Source organism: Oreochromis aureus, linkage group 14 (genome assembly GCF_013358895.1).
Source record: "Oreochromis aureus strain Israel breed Guangdong linkage group 14, ZZ_aureus, whole genome shotgun sequence".
Classification (NCBI taxonomy): domain Eukaryota; kingdom Metazoa; phylum Chordata; class Actinopteri; order Cichliformes; family Cichlidae; genus Oreochromis; species Oreochromis aureus.
The window spans coordinates 29,256,357-29,277,239 of NC_052955.1; the positions used below are offsets into that span (position 1 = coordinate 29,256,357).

The 20,883-nt window shown below is 39.4% G+C and overlaps 1 protein-coding gene across 1 annotated transcript; it reads right to left on the bottom strand.

The window, feature by feature from the left end:
• Window positions 1-14,622: 14,622 nt before the first annotated feature.
• Window positions 14,623-20,216, bottom strand: LOC116330400. The gene is made up of 8 exons (XM_031752719.2): window positions 20,166-20,216; window positions 20,032-20,068; window positions 19,219-19,503; window positions 18,966-19,068; window positions 18,738-18,847; window positions 18,328-18,375; window positions 15,951-16,319; window positions 14,623-15,714 (listed from the first exon to the last, which is right to left on the bottom strand). Exons 2-8 carry the CDS (start codon window positions 20,063-20,065, stop codon window positions 15,692-15,694), a joined length of 972 nt encoding a protein of 323 aa, XP_031608579.2. The 5' UTR covers window positions 20,066-20,068; window positions 20,166-20,216; the 3' UTR covers window positions 14,623-15,691.
• Window positions 20,217-20,883: the final 667 nt, after the last annotated feature.

The window sequence follows — 20,883 nt, forward strand, 5'->3', positions numbered from 1 at the left end:
AGTCATTTAGATGTATGTATGAACATAAGCGTTACATATGAGCTTTATGTTTTTGCCATATAAAAATATGCTTGTAAATTGTAAAAGGTGGAATGCCAAAGGGTCAGTATATAATTTTGATTAAAAAAACAAAAACAAAAAAAACAAACCCCCCCAGTGAACATTCATTGTTGTTACCATCATGTGCTGTTGTTACGTCATTATGTACTCGAGGAAAAAAACATGATATCTTAAAAAAAAAAAAAAAAAATGTGAGGGGAGACTTAACACAGTCCAGTATGATGGCCGGAAATGGTCTATTTGTGTGTGGTGTTATTTCTGTGCCTCTATTCTGAGCGCACGTAAAAAAAAAGGAAGTGCATGTGTTGCATTTTGAGGAGAAAATTACTTTGAGCGAAGAAAAGTTTAACCCTTTCATGCATGAATTATGACAATCTCAATCAGGATTTTTTTTCTTAAGTATTTTTATTTATCTTTAGGCACGAAATGATGAATAAAAATACTCAAGAAAAAAATCCTGATTGAGGTTGTCATTATTCATGCATGACAGGTTTAAATAACAATAATTACAATGAAACACGTCATACATCTATAGTAACATTAAACGACCAGTGGGTGGCAGGGTATGGAGTGACACGTCAGTGTCAGTGTGTTATTGCCATGACTGGAATAACAGTGTCCAATGTGCAAGTATAACATCAACACTGACACAAATACAAGAAAACAGCCTTTGAATAGCTGTCCACTGTAGTGACCACTATATGTGAAAAGGTGAGCGAACAAAATTCATTGCTGCGTGTTTGCTATTATCCATATACACACACAATAACAGCCCCTCTCGCTCAGATCTCTGCTCTATGTGCTGACGGACATCTGTAGACCTGCTCTCAGTGTGTCGCTCCTGCTCTCGACATCTCTGCACCTTGCGCTCAACTCTTTCTGTACACGTTATAAATGTGCCACAAAACCAACCAATCACAGACTTGGGTGCAAAAATTCTGATTGGCTGTTTTGGTCTCCAATCAGCTCGCTAGCTACTGCAAACACTGTCCAAAATGTTGCTAAACCCATTTTCGGTTAGTATGTTATTTTATTTTAAAATATATAATTTTTAAACCATTGTTGGTTTTAACCACTCCACTGGATTTAGCTACACTTTGTGAATACTTGATGTGGTACAGATGGAGAAGGCAGTGAGTCATTACAACAGCAAGAAGCAACATCTCCAGAAAAGCCACGAGCAGGTGGATCCACTCAAATGTTCTCTGAGGTCAAAGAGCGGGAAATGCAGGCTATTATCATGGAAAAACTGCTACTTCAGCTCAGGTTGGACAACGCCCAAACCAACGATAAGATGCTTGCAAACAGGGTGGCCAGCTTGGTGGCAAAGGTTGGTATTGTAGTTTGAAGCTTACACTTCTTTTGCATTCTAACATGTTTTCTGTCACTATATCTTTACCTTTAGTTGGGCTCTGCTGACCATACCTTTAAAGTACACAATGAAACTGTTCACTGGAGGCAATGCATCAGGCTCATGTTTCTTTGAGGTCCTAAGCACAAACTCGGCTGTTTGCAAGAGAGCACAAGAGAAGAGAGCCATGAACTCTGACAGCCTGGACCAGAGCTCAGTGGAAGGCACCATGAACTGTAAAGGGTAGGGACAGAAATTATGGCCTCTCAGAACTTTTTTTTTTTTGTACCAGTGATCGGGGAAATGGGTGGGATTAAAATCATGGCCACCCTGAAGGAGGGCTGGGCGATGAGAGAAATCTAGTTTTATTTATGACAATATAGAAAGGCAAAATACAGAACATTGTATCAAAGTTTGCAGTTTGTAAGCCAGTTCAAATTTGTGAAGGTGCCAGCAGGTTTATTGCGCAATAGGAGTCGCACACCATGAATATACCCCTTTACTTTGCTGAGTTCCTAGGCTGAAACACACAAGTTTTTCAAACTTGTCTTTATTTCAGTGTCAGTGACACATGTTAAGTTTCATGACTGACTCCTGTGTGCTTGTGATGTTATTGCAGTGACAAAAAAGACCACAAACAGCTGCTAAACTACCTTAAGCCACCTTTGTGGTAGTTGTAGTAGTTACCAGTGACCAGGGCCATGACGAGCACAACACAGAGGACAACTTAGAAAAAGTTAAAGAATAACTCATCCAGGAAACCTTCAGTGCCCAGTGAATTTTTCTTTTTTAGATCTATGTTGGAAATCTTTCCCTTTTTTCTCTCCCTGCCTTCCTGTCTGTCTATACTGTCTCTATCAAATAAAGGCTAAAAAATGCCCCCTAAAAAACTTCACTCAGACCACAGTGGATGAAACTGACACTCTTGCTGCATCTTGACAATAACACACTGAAGCGGGTATATTTTAGATTCATTGTACTTTGATTTAAAAATTTTAAAAATTTTATCACAGTCACTCTCTATATTAATTTTGTCATGTCACTGATAAAGAGTTCATTTTTTTTCTTTTAAACTGTTCTTAATTTCTGTAATACATTTATCTGAATAGGACACTGCATTCTCAGTTTTTAACAATCATACTAAAAGAATATTTGATTCTTGAACCTTTTCTTCCTCTCAGGTTGTCAGCACCAAGTTTTTTGATCACACCTACAGTACTTTAGCAGCACACTGAAATGGTTGTGATCAGTGTTTGAAATTTGCATCTCTAAACATCTCTGTGCTCCCATTAAAGTATTACTGTTGTGACCTTAAAGGTTTTCTGATCTGTAGAAGACTCCTGGCTTTCTACAGCCTGGCTTCAGATCGCTCTCATTTAATCCTGCCCAGTGTGAACTCTTCCCAGCCTGTGTGCATGGAGCCGTTTGACACACCTGCAAGAAGCTGTGCCAGTGACCAAATCACTGGTCTTCCAGGTTACAGACGCCTATGCCGAGCCTAAGTAAACACCTGGTGTGCCCACATGAGTACAGCATCGGTTTCCCACATTTAGCAAAAAACTTGTCTGAAAAGTCCTGAGCTCTTGTTCAAATCTTCAGTGCAGCACTGGGGTCACTATAAAACAAAACAATCACAATATTAAATCAAAGTGCTACAAGCATTTTAATTCATTATTTATTTAATTAAGCACATTATCATACTTTTTCTCAGGACTCTTTATTTATCTAAAAGCTAAAAAGTGATCAGTTTTTAAAGTAGAATTTAGCTTTAAGAACCATGATTTAGGGGGCAGCTGAACAAACAGCATTAAGACTACAAAGGCTGAACAATTATGGCAAAAATCATAATTACTTTTATTTTGGAAAAAAAACCCAGTTGATTTTATTTAAAATTTTTATTTACTAGTAATTCAAATGAATAAACAAAATAATTCAGTATGAACAGAAATAATTGTGCCACCATCTGGCAGGGAGTGAATTTGGTTACGTGTTACACGTACAGTTATCTGCAGTCAAAATTGGACCCTTTCCAACCATACGTACATAGCACAAACATCACATTGGGAAGACGGGTCAGAGGGATAATTACTGCAAAACTAGTTGCATAGGTGTGTGTACATAACTGTTTCCTTCCACTGGTTTCTTTTCAGCCACCAGTACTTTCTGTGTGGGAGCAGAGAATGAGCCTGATGGTGCACCTGAAGACTGACTAAGGATTGCTGAGCTCCAGGCCAGGAACAAAGCCTGCCTGCCTCATCTGAAGAGCAGCTACCTTCTGGAGACCGAGGTGCTTAAAAGAGGGACACTTGGACTCACATTGTAACCAGCAGTTGTTCATGGTGTAGTTCCTAACTAGGAGTAAATATACTGATTACCAACACAAGTAACTGTAATCACACCAGCATGGAGACATTTAGAGAGTCAGTGTCTGTTTGTAAAAGGTTTCGTCCAGAACTGTAAGACTAACTGCAGCTTTTTTTAAAAATGGTTTAGGTAAATGTTATATTCCAGTGTTTATAATATTTACACGGTTTGTTTTTAATCTTTGTCTCTCTCGTCCTGTAGACTGGCAGAAATGGTCCGTTCATATTCACAGATGAAGCTCTACGCTCCACCCTGCCCTCAGTCCAGTGAATGTGATTTTCTTTTCTTCTCTCTGCTAATTTACTAACCTGCTAAAAAATGTGACAGTGGTTTTAGTAATATTGTTAATTTTCATTATCAGGCTGAACAAAGGCAGTCAGTAATGTTAAGATTGAAAACACCCCTAAAAGCAACAGCGGCCTAAAGAAACTTTTGAACAAACTGCATAGCTCTGCAAGAAAATCCCCATCTAACAGTTAAAAGTCGTCGCCCGCGTAGACGAGGGCATGCGAGTCTCAGGAGAAAATGCCATCAGGGAGTTCTCGTGGAGTGGGACAAGTTGGGAAAGTTGGAAGCTACAAATCTCCTCAGGTGGCAAATAAAGACTCAAGAAATCTCCCCAAGCTGCTAGCAGGAGTGGAAGGTGTCTTGGAGTGACAGTCAGCGCTTGCAAAGTAAACATACACAGAAAAATATATTAGTTTAACTGGGCACAGTTTAATAAGTAAAGGTGGTCTTTTAAGTTCTCCCGTCTTATACTTTTTATTTGTCCGTTCCACTTGAAGTGGAATGAAATGCTATTTTTTTCGAGTGTTGGTTTCACCCCTCTATTGAGTTCTATGTTTGACTTTAGTATTTTATAGTTCTTCTTCTTATTTGATGACACAAACTAGTGCACACTTACGTGCCTTTCCTGAAACAACCCTCCACGTTTAACCAGGCATGGGGCGGACACTGACATTAAAAGCTTTGCCAAATCAAATAATCATCATGAATTAGATTTTTGTACCAGATTAGTTGAGGCACATCCACTGCTGGTGCTGTTGCCCACAGCCTGTTGGTGGACACTATAACGCTGTTAGTTGGATGAAAGGGATGGGGTGAGGTGGAGGCAGATGATGTAGGTCACAGAACTCTAATATACAGTATGGCACAACTAAACATGACATAAACAACTAGAGCCTGAACTAAACCAACAGCTCTCTTGTTAAAATACACCAAGTATGAGTATTTATTTTGTTGCACTATTAAAGCAAAATTTAGAATTACAGACTTGCCAGTTAATCAGGTACACTTTGGATAATGGTCTAATCTGTTAGAGATGGGTTACGCTTAAACTTGCTTTAAGTTGTTCAGTGTTTACATTTTAGTAATTGCTGAATTTTAAACTGTTTTCAGAACCACGTGTCCATAAAAGGAGAAAACCTCGCTTGAAGTGTGGAAAGGTTAATTTACAGAAATTTTAACTCATTTTGTGGTGGTTTGTTTCTTTGCTAGCTGGTTGGTGGTTCGGTGGCAGAACAACTCATGGTGTTATATACATAAATAACCAGATGGTTGTGTTCACATACTTCTCAAACACTAATAACACTTTTAATAACATTTTAATTATTAATTTTGTGTTTTAAAGTTAAGTTTTTTTAAAAATTGGACTTCTTTTTACAGTCATCTTTAAAAAATGTTTGTTATTTATAAATGTTTGTTAATAAAAGCTTTTAAATCTTGTTTTTGCTGTCAGTTTAATTTATTAATGTAATTTAATTATTCATTACTTATATATTAGATCAGACATTCTGAATGGTATTATTCCATCCATCTATTTTCTTCCGCGTATCTGGGGCCGGGTTGGGGGGACAGCACCCCAAGCAGAGAAGCCTAGACGTTCCTCTCTCTATTCCAGCTTTTCCGGGGAAAAATCGAGGCGTTTCCACACCAGCTGAGATATATAATCTCTCCAGCGTGTTGTTGGTCTGTCTTGGGGCCTCCACCTGGTTGGACATGCTAGGAACACCTCACCCAGGAGGCATCCTTAACAGATGCCCAAGCAACCTCACCTAGCCTAGCTTCTTTCTGATTTACAAAGGTAAATGGACTGGTTTACCTTTGTACAGTGGTGTCATCTGTAAAAAATGTTCTTGGATAAGTCTGCAGCTGTGGGGATTTGTCAGAGGTGGTAAAGAGATGCTACAGGGAACGTGTGGATCATTTTGTGGAGTGGTGAGGTTACAGTCACTTACAACTGAAAGAGATGGTGGCAGATTTTGGGAAGACAGATGACAATTTAAGCAAGTTCTGTTATGGAAGAAATCGCTTTTGTGTGGCAATGGAAAAAGTACAAAGTGCATCAGCTGTACTCAGTTTGCCCTGCAGGTGGTCTGGACTGAAAATGTAACACTGTCTGCAAGAAAGGACATAGGAGACTACTTCTTGATGAAACTTGAATGATTTAATATTTTCACAATTTTTTTTTTCCATTTTAAAAAATTCGTTTTCTGTTGCTGGTGCAGTTTTCTTTGCACACAGTTGTAAAGAGAACTGCACCAGGGTAACCAATTCAGAACTCTGGCTTACGTAGGAAAACCACTCTGTAACCCCCTACAGTGAGTTAGATGAAGGATGTTGTACAAACTACGGACAATACCTCACATCTGCTGCATTGTCTTACTGGTTAAATAGTCTAATATATATTTAAATATATATAATTAGAATCTATTGTATTAAAATAATTGTTACAATACAAATAATATATCACAATGAAAAGGACAATAATAGTATGTCTGTGAAGGTTCTCAGTCATCCAGGTCATCGTAGTCAAAGGAGTTTGCAAAGAAAAGCGTCTGGACTTCTTTGAGTTGCTTGAAGACGTTTCACCTCTCATCCGAGAAGCTTCTTCAGTTCTAAGGTCAAATGGCCGAGAGTCCCAGATTTTAAACCCAGTGGGAGTATCCCCAAGGAGGGACAAAGGACCCCCTGGTGATCCTCTAATCACATGCGCCCAGGTGTGAAAGGGGTGTGGGACCTAATCAGCCAGGGTTTCGGGTGAGCCCATTGTGAAACCTGGCCCCACCTTGTCATGTGAATTCCTGAGGTCAGATGGCCCAGGATGTGAGTGGGCGTTAAGGCGTCTGGGGAGGGAACTCAAAACTGGATTATAGATGGCAGACAGATGGTGTCGTAAACCACCGCCTCTGTTCAAAGATGGTCGCTCACAGTGGACATAGATGGCCTCTTTCACTCCTCTTTCAAACCATCTGTCCTCTCTGTCCAAAATGTGAACATTGGCATCCTCGAAAGAGTGACCTTTATCCTTAAGATGCAGATGGACTGCTGAGTCTTGTCCTGTGGAGGTGGCTCTTCTATGTTGTGCCATGCGCTTGTGAAGTGGCTGTTTGGTCTCTCCAATGTAGAGGTCTGGGCATTCCTCGCTGCACTGTACAGCATACACCACGTTGTTAAGTCTGTGTTTTGGAGTTTTGTCTTTCGGGTGAACCAGTTTGTGTCTGAGTGTGTTGCTGGGTCTGAAGTACACTGGGATGTCGTGCTTGGAGAAAACTCTCCTGAGTTTCTCTGATACACCGGCTACATAGGGGATGACAACGTTGTTGCGTCTGTCTTTCTTATCCTCCCTCGCTGGTGTCTGATCTTCTTTTCTGTGCCTCTTTGCTGACTTTATGAACGCCCAGTTCGGATAACCGCATGTTTTCAGTGCTTCCTTTACATGTGTGTGTTCCTTCTTTTTCCCTTCAGGCTTAGAGGGAACATGTTCTGCCCGGTGGTGTAGGGTCCTAATTACTCCAAGTTTGTGTTCCAGAGGATGATGGGAGTCAAAGACCCTTATCACAGACAGAAGCAGAGCAAATCAGGATGAAAGTCTCAGCCACCCTCTCCAGTGCAAAAGTCCCTCCGTCTAACCTTACACTACAAGAAAAGAAGGCCGTCGCTTCCCTGAGCAAAGACCACAACATCACCATATTACCAGCGGATAAGGGAAGGTGCACCGTGGTCCTAAACACAACAGATTACCACACAAAGATCACTACTCTCCTCAGTGACAACAACACCTACGAAGCTTTAAAACGAGACCCCACAAGCAGCTACAAAAAGAAAGTTATAACTTGCCTTCAAGACCTTGAAAAGGACAAAATCATTGACCGCCTCACATATCACCGCCTTTATCCAGGGGATGCCATACCTTGCATTTATGGACTTCCTAAAATCCACAAGGAAGGGGTCCCACTCAGACCCATAGTCAGTAGCATAAACTCAGCCACTTATAACATTGCAAAACACCTTGCTACCATCCTCGCACCTCTCGTGGGGAACACCCCACACCACATCAAGAACTCCACCGACTTCACCGACAAGGTCCAGAAACTTACCCTGGATCCAGATGAAACCATGGTGTCCTTTGATGTAGTCTCTCTCTCACGTGCATACCCACCACGGAAGCAGTGGAGACTGTCAGAAAACGACTACAAGAAGACAGCTCCTTGGAAGACAGGACCAACTTCACACCTGATCAGATCTGCACACTGTTAGACCTCTGCCTTACCACAACATACTTCAAATACAACGAAGGCTTCTACAGACAAAAACATGGCTGTGCCATGGGCTCCCCCGTGTCACCTATTGTAGCCAACCTTTACATGGAGGAAGTGGAAAGAAAGGCTCTTGGCTCTTTTAAAGGGAGAGTACCCAGCCACTGGTACAGATATGTAGATGACACCTGGGTCAAAATCAAGACACAAGAAGTGGAATCCTTCACTCGCACATGCTAACGCCGTGGATAAAAACATCAAGTTCACCAGGGAAGACACAAAGGACAACTGCTTGCCTTTCCTGGACTGCGCCGTGCACATTGAAGAGAATGGCAACCTCAACATTGAAGTTTACTGGAAGCCCACACACACGGACCAGTACCTCCTCTTTGACTCCCATCACCCTCTGGAACACAAACTTGGAGTAATTAGGACCCTACACCACCGGGCAGAACATGTTCCCTCTAAGCCTGAAGGAAAAAGAAGGAACACACACATGTAAAGGAAGCACTGAAAACATGCGGTTATCCGAACTGGGCGTTCATAAAGTCAGCAAAGAGGCACAGAAAAGAAGATCAGACACCAGCGAGGGAGGATAAGAAAGACAGACGCAACAACGTTGTCATCCCCTATGTAGCCGGTGTATCAGAGAAACTCAGGAGAGTTTTCTCCAAGCACGACATCCCAGTGTACTTCAGACCCAGCAACACACTCAGACACAAACTGGTTCACCGAAAGACAAAACTCCAAAACACAGACTTAACAACGTGGTGTATGCTGTACAGTGCAGCGAGGAATGCCCAGACCTCTACATTGGAGAGACCAAACAGCCACTTCACAAGCGCATGGCACAACATAGAAGAGCCACCTCCACAGGACAAGACTCAGCAGTCCATCTGCATCTTAAGGATAAAGGTCACTCTTTCGAGGATGCCAATGTTCACATTTTGGACAGAGAGGACAGATGGTTTGAAAGAGGAGTGAAAGAGGCCATCTATGTCCACTGTGAGCGACCATCTTTGAACAGAGGCGGTGGTTTACGACACCATCTGTCTGCCATCTATAATCCAGTTTTTGAGTTCCCTCCCAGACGCCTTAACGCCCACTCACATCCTGGGCCATCTGACCTCAGGAATTCACATGACAAGGTGGGGCCAGGTTTCACAATGGGCTCACCCGAAACCCTGGCTGATTAGGTCCCACACCCGCTTTCACACCTGGGCGCATGTGATTAGAGGATCACCAGGGGGTCCTTTGTCCCTCCTTGGGGGGATACTCCCACTGGGTTTAAAATCTGGGACTCTCGGCCATTTGACCTTAGAACTGAAGAAGCTTCTCGGATGAGAGGTGAAACGTCTTCAAGCAACTTAAAGAAGTCCAGACGCTTTTTTCTTTGCAAACTCCTTTGACGACAATAATAGTAATATTTCAGATGATTTCCATTCATATTTTGTTAATACACTATTGCTGTTTTACATTAAAAATAGTACAGCCTTATATTTAAAGTAGATTATGATGTTTGGCAAATGTTGCACCGAGATCCTAAACAGGGTAGTTGTTAATGTCAGGCACCAGAAAAAGATGTGGCATGTTTGAGACAGGATTTTGTGCAATAAAGGTGACATTTATTAAAAAAGATATTAATAGAACAAAGGTAAAAACCCTGAAGCCTAAAACCCCAAATAAAATGAATATGTGATAAAACTAAACAAAATGCAGCTTCATCTACTCCTCTGTGGCATTCACACCAGGTGAGCAAGCCAGTATAAATAAACATGAAACAAATGATCTATTATTTTTCCCCATCAAAGCCTTTAAAAAACATCAGATTCAGTCCTTTGACCAGGTACTTACTAAAACTGATGATAACAAACCACACTGATAGTTTGTGGGAACTGTATTTTTGCACCAACAAGGTGATTCCCAAAGAGCTATTTGCTGCACAACATGCCGAACTTTTAACAAAATATAAGGAAACTGTACAAGTGGAGGACAAAATGAGAAGTGGCAGGCCTAAAAACAATCTACAACAGATGAAAAGTATCTGAAAGTCACATTATTATGAGATAGGACACAAATCCAGCAAAGACCTGACACAGGTCCTGAGAGATGCATCTGGCCCTTCAGTTGATCCATCTACTGTTCAGTGAAGCCTCATCAGAAACGGTATCAATGGAAGGGCAACTGTCAAGGAGTCATTCTTAAGGAAGGTAAATAGGGCGAAAAACCTGAGGTATGCGGCATTATACAAGAACTGAACTGAAAAATCAGTGGCAATTGTGATTGTGTGATAAATCCAAATTTGAAAATGTTGGTTCAAATCATTGTTGGTGTGTATCGAGGAGGGAAGGAGAGAGGTAAAGCACTGAGAGTCTGCAGCCATCTATAAAACATGGGGGAGGCTCTAACATGGTTTGGGGCTGTTGGTGATCTTGTCAAAATTAATGAATTTATGAACAAAGAAAAGGACCATCAGCTTTTGTTCCATGGTGCAGTACGATCTGGAAATGATTGGTAACAGCTTCAGTTTTTCATTACGAAAGTGAAACATTGGCATTGCAGTAAAAGCATACCTGAATACCAGAACCTGGACCTCAACATTATTGAAGCAGTTTGGGATCATCTAACAGAACAAAAGGCAGCCAACATCCCAAGAAGAGCTTTGAATGTCCTTCAAGAACTCTGGAGAAGTATTCCTCAAAACTGCTTAAAAAGCCTACAGCAAACCTTAACTAAGAGAGTTTTATATACAGCTGTGGTCAGAAATTTACATACACTCATGGTGGGAATGGTATAATAATTGATGAGTGTCTTCCTGATGCTGTCACTTTTTTCACCACATGAGAGTAGAGCTCACTGTGCATCTTCTCCAAAATCTGTAACCCAAAACAACAATATTCATTTAATGTCTCTGTACAATCTTTTAATAGGTAGATACAATCTTTCTGTTTCAACATTACAACAGATTAAAACCTTCTACTTTCAGACTGCAATACTAACATTTTCAGCTATCTAAATTATTATGGCTGGGCCTTTCATTTAAATGTAAAAATAAGAAAAAAAAAGAAGAAGCAGAAAACTGATAACAATATTATACCAGTTTGTTAATGCTCACCTTGACAGATGAAAGCACCTACGGCCCGTTCCGGGGGCTGGGGGGCCCTCACTCCTCTGGCCTCGGGGCCTGGGGCTCGGTCCACTCTGGCATAGCTGGCTGCCGGCAGAGCCCGTGGGCACCTCACTGCAGCCCCCAGTGAGGGTGTTTACTGTGTTGCACTCTTTTTTGCTTGTTTTCTCTTCTTTTTTCTTCTCTCAACAGGTGATCCAGGTGATTTTTGTTGTCGTTGTTGTTGTTTTTTTCTTTTCTTGCACCCTTTCTCACTGTCCCTCTTCCCCTCTGTTTTTTCCCTCCCTCTCTTTCTTTCTATCTTTCTTTCTCTCTCCCTTTCCTATCCCCCAGTCATGTCTGAAAATAAAATCAAATAAATAAATAATAATAACAAAGGTCACTCAAATGGACCAATATGGCAAGGCCGCGATGATCCACTTGGTAAAGTAAATCTGTTGGGCATCTTTCTTGGCCTTCAGACAATTATTTTGATGGTTAAAGAACCAAATGAGACAGGCAAAAAAAGAAAGAAAAAAAGAAAAGAAAAGAATGAATCTCCAACAGTGTCACCAGCAAAGCACCCCCACACCACCACAACACCTCCATGCTTCATGGTAGGAAACATGCATGTAGAGCCCATTCGTTCACCTTTTCTGTGTCGTACAAAGACACAGAAGTTGGAACCAAAGATCTTAAATAAGTTGCGATTTCTGAGGCTGGTGACTTGGATGAATTTATCCTCAGCAGGTGACTCTTGGTCTTCCTTTCCTGTGGCGGCCCTCATATGAGCCAGCTTTGCTGTAGCGCATGATGGGTTTTGCAACTGCAAAACTTCAGAATTAATTGGTAACTTTGGATAATGGTCTTATCTGGTAAAGATGGGTTATGCTTGAACTTGCTGCTCAGTGTTTACATTTTAGTAATTGTTGAATTTGAAACTGTTTTCAGAACCATGTGTCCATAAAAGAAAACCTTGCTTGAAATGCGAAAAGGTTAATTTACAATAACTTTAACTCATTTTGTGGTGGTTTGTTTCTCTGCTGGCTGGTAGTTGGCTCACAATGTATGATGCAAATATACATTAATATATAAATTTATTAATTAATTTATTTATTATATAAATTCATACATTTAATTTAAATATGTGATTGTACATTTTGTGAATAATTTTAAACTGAATTCATGTTATTACTGCAGCCCTCCTGCAGTATTTTTGTGATCCACCGGTCGTAAAACACTATTATTTTGTATACTGAAACTCTGCAGCGTTTATATACTGTACAGTGTGTGTTGCACAGCACAGGACCACAATGGGTGACTGTACTCTTTCCTTTTCTCTTCACCTTGTATACTGTACAGGGTAAAGAGACTCTGTACAGTGTACAGAGTCATGCAGAGATGTTTGAAGGGGCGGGTGATCAAAGTTAAAAAGGGGCACATGGAACCAGGCTGAATAACAACAACCCACATTCATCAGGAATCTAATATTGAATCATATCATACTATATCACTGTCATCAGGTGGGGACAATGCAAAGCAAACATAGCCTATGTTTTACCTGATGGGGTGCAATGTTGTTGTTGAGGGATTCCTGCTGCTCTTGCTGCTGATAGTGCTGGAGGGCAGGGATCTGAGACTGTAGACATTAAAAAGTCCATAGGAGAGATGGTGTTATGAGATAATAATAAAATGGAAAGATTTTTGACAGCGCTTGGAATCATAAGGCAAGAGATTTAAAAAAAAAAACTATGAGAAATAAACTAGGCTCTGCCTGTGACTCAATCTTTGCCTTTCTTCCCCCTTCCATCTCCTCATCTGAACTATCACTCTCCACTTGCTGTCCATCTGAGAGCAAGGCACAATTTGCTATTGCATTAATCTATTATTTAATTATCCACACTTAACAACTCTTGCACCTAATCCATAATAAAGTAATGACAGGAAAATTTTATAGAACCAATACATTGCAATTGTGTTTATTATTGTTTTTATACTTGAATACCTCTGATATAAAATAAATGGTATGTGTGTTATTGTTACCTGTGCTCTTTTTAATCCAGCTGGTCAAGGACACACTGCATTTAGCAGCCTCACACAGCTCCTTTTGTCACTGTTTCCTCCTCATGTCATGACAGGGCAAGTCTGGACAATGTTATATCATGAGTAATAATCTAAAAAATGTATACACATAAAACATGCACACACATGCACACATGCACATACAGTGATATTTTATACCTTCTCCAGAATACTGTATATTCTATGGCCAGAAGTTTTCCTCATGGTGCTGATCCAGAATCCTCCCCTTCTTATTTATTCCTAGTGGTATAATAATAAAGTAATGAGAATAAAAAATAAAGTAATAAATATAAAATAATGTATTTATGATGATACAGTTTGTGTTACTATTAAATCTTTGCAGACAGAAAGCTTATTAAATGTTTAAACTGTAGAGATATAATAATTTTGCCACTGTAAAATCAGCATATTGTCATATTTGAAATGTAAATCTAATATAATCTGTTTGTTGGTGATTTTTTTAATATCGTAATTTTATAATAATCATCTATGTATAATTATGTGGATATTCATATTAGCTTTTAGTGAGCGCTGGAGAAAAGGCAGGGAAAGCTCTGTAACTGACTTTAAAACTAAATATATTCCCTAAAAAGGTGGAAAGAGCTACAGACCCCTGACACCCTCACCTAGTTAGTTAGCAGCTAATGACCAGCACTATTTGTGCAGTTAATATAAAGACAGGTAATGTTTTGTCGCGCTGTTACATACACAGCACGCTCATTTGTTTCAATTTGTGAGTTGCCACAAGACAACCTACCAACATGTACATAATAACCTAATACTCCTCTGTGCTATAGACTATAGTGTGCGCTGTACACCTACTTACTGGTTTTTGTTGCATCAGTCTGCATCTCCCAATTAATTTGTGCTTCCCCTACAGCTCCGCACCACTCAGGCGGCAAAAAATGCGCATGCTCTTTGTGAGCTTGTTGGTTTCTATTGATATTGTGTTTATACACTAACTATTGCTGCTTTTACTCAAACATATAAAAAACAGCACAGCCTTGTATTTATGAGGTCAAACTAAATTTTAATGTTTTGCAAATGTTGCACTGAGATCCCCCAAAACGGGCAGCTGTTAATGTCATGCAGTAGAAAATGTTATGGGGTGTTTGAAGAAGCAGGTTTGAGACAGGAGTTTATTAACAAAGATCTTAATGGAACAAAGGAAAACCCCCAAACCCCAAAATAAAACAAAATAAAATGCAGCATCATGCACTCCCTCTGTATCACCCATACCCAGGTAAGGAGGCCATTATCAAAACAATCAACCAAAGTCTAAAACACATAAAGCAATTTTTCCCCCCTGTTTTCTGCTAACAAAACCTTTACATATGGGTACCTATAATATATACATAAACTGTAGCACCTTGTGCTGAAAGAATGTCAGTGCCAGAAGCCCACTCAACTACTCCCACGTACTTCTCCTGTGCCACAGCTACTCACTGCTCTGGCTCTAATCATGCAAACCTCTCAGTTACCACTGAGCTGATTTCCAGGAACAGATGTGACCCACAAACCCATAATGAAAAACCACACTGATAATATGTGCAAACTGCCCTCTGGCCTTAAACTGGACAGGCCAAAGATAGCACAGTTACAGGTATGAAATAGTGTTTTTAAACCAACAAGGTGATTCCCCAAGAGCTATTAGCTGCAATGTCAGAAAATCTGGACATGGCGTGAAGAGAAAAGAAGTGGCAGACCTAAAAAAATATCTACAGCAGCAGATGAACAGCATCTGAAAGACGTGCTATTACGAAATAGGAAAGAATGAAGAGCTGTGGATGTTCTTCAAGATGCCTGGAGAACTAATCCTGAAGCTACTTAGAGAAATGACAACAAAGCTTAACTACGAGTTACATATAGAGCTGTAGTCAGAAGTTTACATACACTCACTGTGGGCATGAATGGTATGGTAATTTCGTGTTTTTAATGATTTCTTTGAACTGATTTGTATAATTTCATCCTGGTGTGAATTAGAGAAAGAAAACCCCAATTCATGTTTTTTTTCAAGTCATTAAAGATATATGCTATACAATGATTACACCCTTTCTGGCACATTATTTGACATGTCTCCATGACAACAGTTCAATGTCTGGACCGCAGATGTTTTGTTTTTGACAAAAGCGCAGGTCCTGCAGTTGTTGATGACTGAATCCAGAGTTTTCCTGTTGCTGTGAGTAGAGGTCACGAGGCCTCTTCTCCAAGATCTGTAACAAAAAACAAAACAAAACAAAAAAACCCCAAACCCCCAAATTAATTAAAAGTTAATATCCAAAAATATTCTTTCAGAAGAAGCTTCTGCTTTCAGGCTGTAAGACTAATGTTTTAAGTTTTTGCATCAACATCATTATGGCCAAGTCTCTTTTTTAAATGGAAAAGAAAGAAAGAAAAAGAAGCAAAAAACTGATAACAATATTATACCAGACTGTTCTTTAATGCTCACCTTGACAGATGAAAGGTAGTCTGTCATGGCAGTTGGCATCCAGCAGCTTAATTTCTTGTTGCTCAGTCAGGAGCATCTTTGCACAGTGGTTATTTGAGTCAGCTATGCTTCTGTTCCACTCAGGACAAATGTGTTTGGACCTTGAAATCCACATCCACTCCTTATCTTTGCCAAAGACTGAGCGTTCCAGGCCAATCCACACCCCTTGTTGCAAGTGTGTCTCATTTTGCAGGAGACTTTGCAGGAGACCTTTCACTACATCTTTTACTGTTTGGTTGGTGATTTCAACCAGGGAGGTGTAGTCTCTCTGGCATTGCTCCAAGGCATCAATCCAACTTTTCGCTTCCTGGTAGAACTCCAGATTTGTAACTTGAGACAAAAAAAGCAAGCTGACATTTAAAATATGCTAACACTACAATAGGCTGATGACACTGATGCTGCTGATGTGAAACAGGCCAAAGTTACAGAGGTTTTATTAGAGACATAGCCAAGCGTTTTATAATTTGGCATAAATTGTACACAACAGTAATCTTTGACATGTCTACTTTGAGCACCTGACAGCATGTCCATGTATGTGCTGGATGCAGGGGGGTCTGTTTACCTGCCCTTTAATGCAGGGCTCTAGAGTGCGACCAAATTGTGAGGCTAAAAAAAGTCCTAGGTCGCAACGTTGCGACCAGCTGCTCAAGTACAAAAAAAACATCTCCACAACTCTGAAAGTCTCTGCGTGGCCAACAGCAGACAAAATTATGCCCATATCGTGGCCTAAACCAATCATGAAGGTGCTGCTTAGAGTAGCTGAATGCGCCGCTGAAGCGCTGACGCACCAACTCCGTGCTGCTGCTGTTTGATCAATGCGCGTCTCTGCACAGATGCGCAGAAAGGGGAAATGACATAGGGAATTCCCATAATAATCCAATAGCGCACGGCGACACCTGCACATTCCGCCAGTGTGCCAAAGTTCCACCAAAGAAATCTTAGGTCGCACCGGTGTGACCAGCCGTTGAGTAAAAAAAAAACAAAACTCTCCACGACTCTGAAAGGTGGTCTTATAATTTGCACCGATGTTTTTCTATATTTCCCTCGGGATGAATAAAGCATAATCAATCGATCAATCAATCAATACACGAAAAGTGAGCGCGAGAGCCCTCGGTGCACCTGCTCGCTGCTGAAGTCAAAGTAAACTTTATTGTCATCTCCGCTACATACAGTCCAGTATAGAGAGAGACGAGACGAGAAGGCTCCAGTTACAGCAGTGCAAGTAAACAAACAATAAATATTTAAGAGTAAAAAAATAAATATACACTTTAGGACTCGGGGTAAAGGGATCAATAACAATTTAAAATGTATATTTTATATTTTGTTGATTTAAAGTCTCACACACAACCCGTTTTTAAAGTTTAAAAAAAGAGAAATGAAGAGGAGGAGTGTTGCGACTTCCACAGTCGCTAGAGGCTGGGGATGGAGCCTGCCTATTTGCCTGACGTGCTGTCAACTTTACGTAATAAGGGAGTGTTCGCCCAGGGCACCAAATAGGCTAGGACCGCCACTGTATAAGGCGCACATAAAATCCTTTCATTTCCATAAGTATACCTTACGTATGAATTCTGATTGTGCTTACTGACCACGAATTGGTTATATGTGGTACACAGTGCTCAAAAATCTGTCAAAATGTTTTAGTACGACTTTGGTAAGCTACGAAGCTTGATGGATTGCTGGAGCATTACGGCTACTGTTTGTCATGAGCCTCACAGAGTTATACGATGCGTACTTCAACATAATATTACCGTATTGCGTGTGTAGAGCAGCTGCGAGAGAATTCAACATTAATGAATCAATGGCAAGAAAAATGAGTTGAGTAAAGTTTGACTTATCTGCCTGTTTGGTTCCTCTAAATACGCCTTATAATCCATTGCATAAAGCTGAGGTGTTAAGCGATGTGGTTGAAAAATTTTGGTGCAACTAACTTTTGTGTTGGTGCACATAAGAAAAAAGTTAGATGCACCAGTGCAACCGTGGCAAAACGTAAGTCTAGAGCCCTGTAATCGTTTGCTGTTTAGCTGTTTGGCGAGGTTTGTGAGCTTTTAGCTGAGATTCTGACATTTAAAGTACATTTATATTTAAAAATCAATTCCAGTATTTAATGAATCCATATCTGATCATTCAAATAAAAGTAGTTTGGAATTGGGAAATCGATTTTTTTTTTTAAACCATCCCTAACGCAAAGCTCTGCTGACTCACCCTGATAGCCAGGAGAGTTTTGTGTAGAGTATTGAGTCTACAGCATTATAATATTTGAACATATACTTTTATTAACATAATGTTAAAAGTAAATGACTGCTTTCAGGTTGAAAAATCTAATTTCCAACTGATGTACCTGCATTTGTTGTAGCCACACTGACATTGCAGGGCCTGTCAGTCGAACCTGGACATAAGAAGAAAATTGTAGGCATTAAAAAATATTTCAGTTTTACAAATTGGGCATATAACAGTAAAACAATATATTAACCATACGGAATTTAAGCATATATGTTATTGAGTCAAATCTAATTTTTACACATTCATCTTATGTTGTATTTGTTTTTATATTTGCATTTTGTTCTTGTTAAATTTGAGTCTAGGAAGTCTGAATTTTGTGGAACAAAATGCATCAGTTCATTGTTTTGCACATCACTAAGTTACCATTGCTTTTGTTCTAGATGGAAAACCAATGTGTTAAATGAAATTATAGAAGCTGCTATTATGGTAGTGAGAGGAAAATTTGTCTGTGCTGACTAAAGTACTCACCTGTGTGAGCCTCTATACAGTCACTAACACGGTGTTGTTGATGAAACTTCTTAAAGGTGAGCTTTACTGTGTTTTGGTCTCGCTCAGGAACTGAGATATGAATCTTTTGTCTGTTGAAGAAAACAGAAAGCTGTTTTAAAAGCATGTGACAAACATGATTTTGCCTATGAGGTACCAATCTGCATCTTCTTCATCATTATATTTAAAAACTGATATAAATATATTTACTTCTTTTTAAAGCTGAAACACTTTGTGCCGGCAGTAGTTGAAGTTGAAGTTCCAGAGCAAGACTCACAAATGACCTTATTATCACTCGTATGCTTTAAATACCCTGGTACATGGAAACAAAACACATGAATGCTCATCTACAGCAATATGCACCAGGTTTTAAAGTTCTTAGATTTCATTTTAAAGTCAGTCAGCCGACTTTAAGCCAGCGATAAAATCATTTCTAATGTGTTGTGAATTTTAGATTTCTTACCATTTTCTACCTCCACAGACAAAACAAACATTTTAGTTTTGTATGTGATTTTACGGCATTTAGTACAGTTCTCTGTCTCAGTGTAATTGGCTGTGGCAGTTGCTTCCAGTGTGACTTGGTTAACAGTGGGCCCACAACATTTAAATTTCCATATCCACTTTCCAGCTGTGCACTTGCAATCATGTGTAATATTCCCTCCACCGGGGCACAGATGATAGGGAGTAAATTTGATTCCTCCATCTGGAAAGTCTCGTATGGCTGAAACACAGGGAAGCAGCCTCACTGCTGTAACACAGGAAGATCACATCAGGCCTGTTTGCATTTATGTGCTTGTTTCAGTGATACTTTTCTTCTTCTACAATAAATATAGAGTCATTTATATTTTTAAGGAAAATATGAACAGAAATATCATCATACAAATATAAATATTTTAAAAAACTAAAACAACATTCTTCCTTCATTGTCCTTTCATCCATTTTCTGTTTAGGCAAATTGTTTCTTTTACAAAGCACAAGCTGAGCAATGTGACCAGCACACAGATCTTGCCTTATGTCAGAAATAAAATCTCATAAAATCTCAAGATCTCTCTTGAGGTGCACACATACTTATTTATGTATTTTAAGAAATATTTAATAATTTATAGGTAAATTTGTTATTCTGGTAAATAAGAAGAACAATCTAAAGACTGTATAGAAATACTAACTGGAAAAAACAAACAAAAAAATATACAGAGATTAAAGATTATTGTGATTGAAAACAAAAATATAAACTGAGAGTATTGATATAACAGTGACCAGTAAGTTGGTAACATACCTAGCACTAATGACAGATGAATCAAATGTGCCATGGTCTGTAACAACAAAAAATAAATAAACAAAAGTAAACAACTGAAAAGGAATTGATTGTCATAAGAGTTCAGAAATCAAACTTTCAACGTCAGTACTTACAGCCTTTGCATGAATGAAAATATCCAAAGTGTCTGAATAAATCTCCCCACTCTCCTCTGGCTTGTGGTCTTTGTAGAAAACAAAGACCTCACAGAAATAGCAAGAGGAGTGGCTTTTTATATTCCCGATTATGTCATCACATTTTTGATTAAAGAAACACACCAATAAATGTGCTGTCATCTTCCTCAAAAGGAACAATGATTTTTTTTTTTCACTTAAGGTACTCTGGATGTGCAATATTTGCATTTCAGCAATTTTGGAGACCCACAAAAATTAAAGTGAATCAATGTGACTGATTGAAACCAAAGTACTGTACAGGTGTGCTTTCACATAGAAGGAAATTTTAGCTGCTGCTATAAACCGAATATTATTAGCATGTAGAATAATCCTCCGTTACTTGTTTGTGTGTGGACCTGTACATTTGTATGTGGTGAAACTGATTCTTCAGTGACTGCTTCCAGAAAGAAGACAAGTCATTTAACTGAAGAGGATTCTTTTTTCCATTTGTCTTTATTATATGCATCCTGTTATCACTGTCGCAAGAAACAGGCAAATTTTATATTAATAATATTTTACATGTCTACCCAAGACAAAAAGTCCCTGTTTCATCATTCAGCAGTGTTACTGTTTTTCTAATCAGATAGGAAGCAAATATATGCTTGTTGATTTTTATTTTTATCTTATATACAAATTTAGTAAAAAACCAGGGTACACTGAA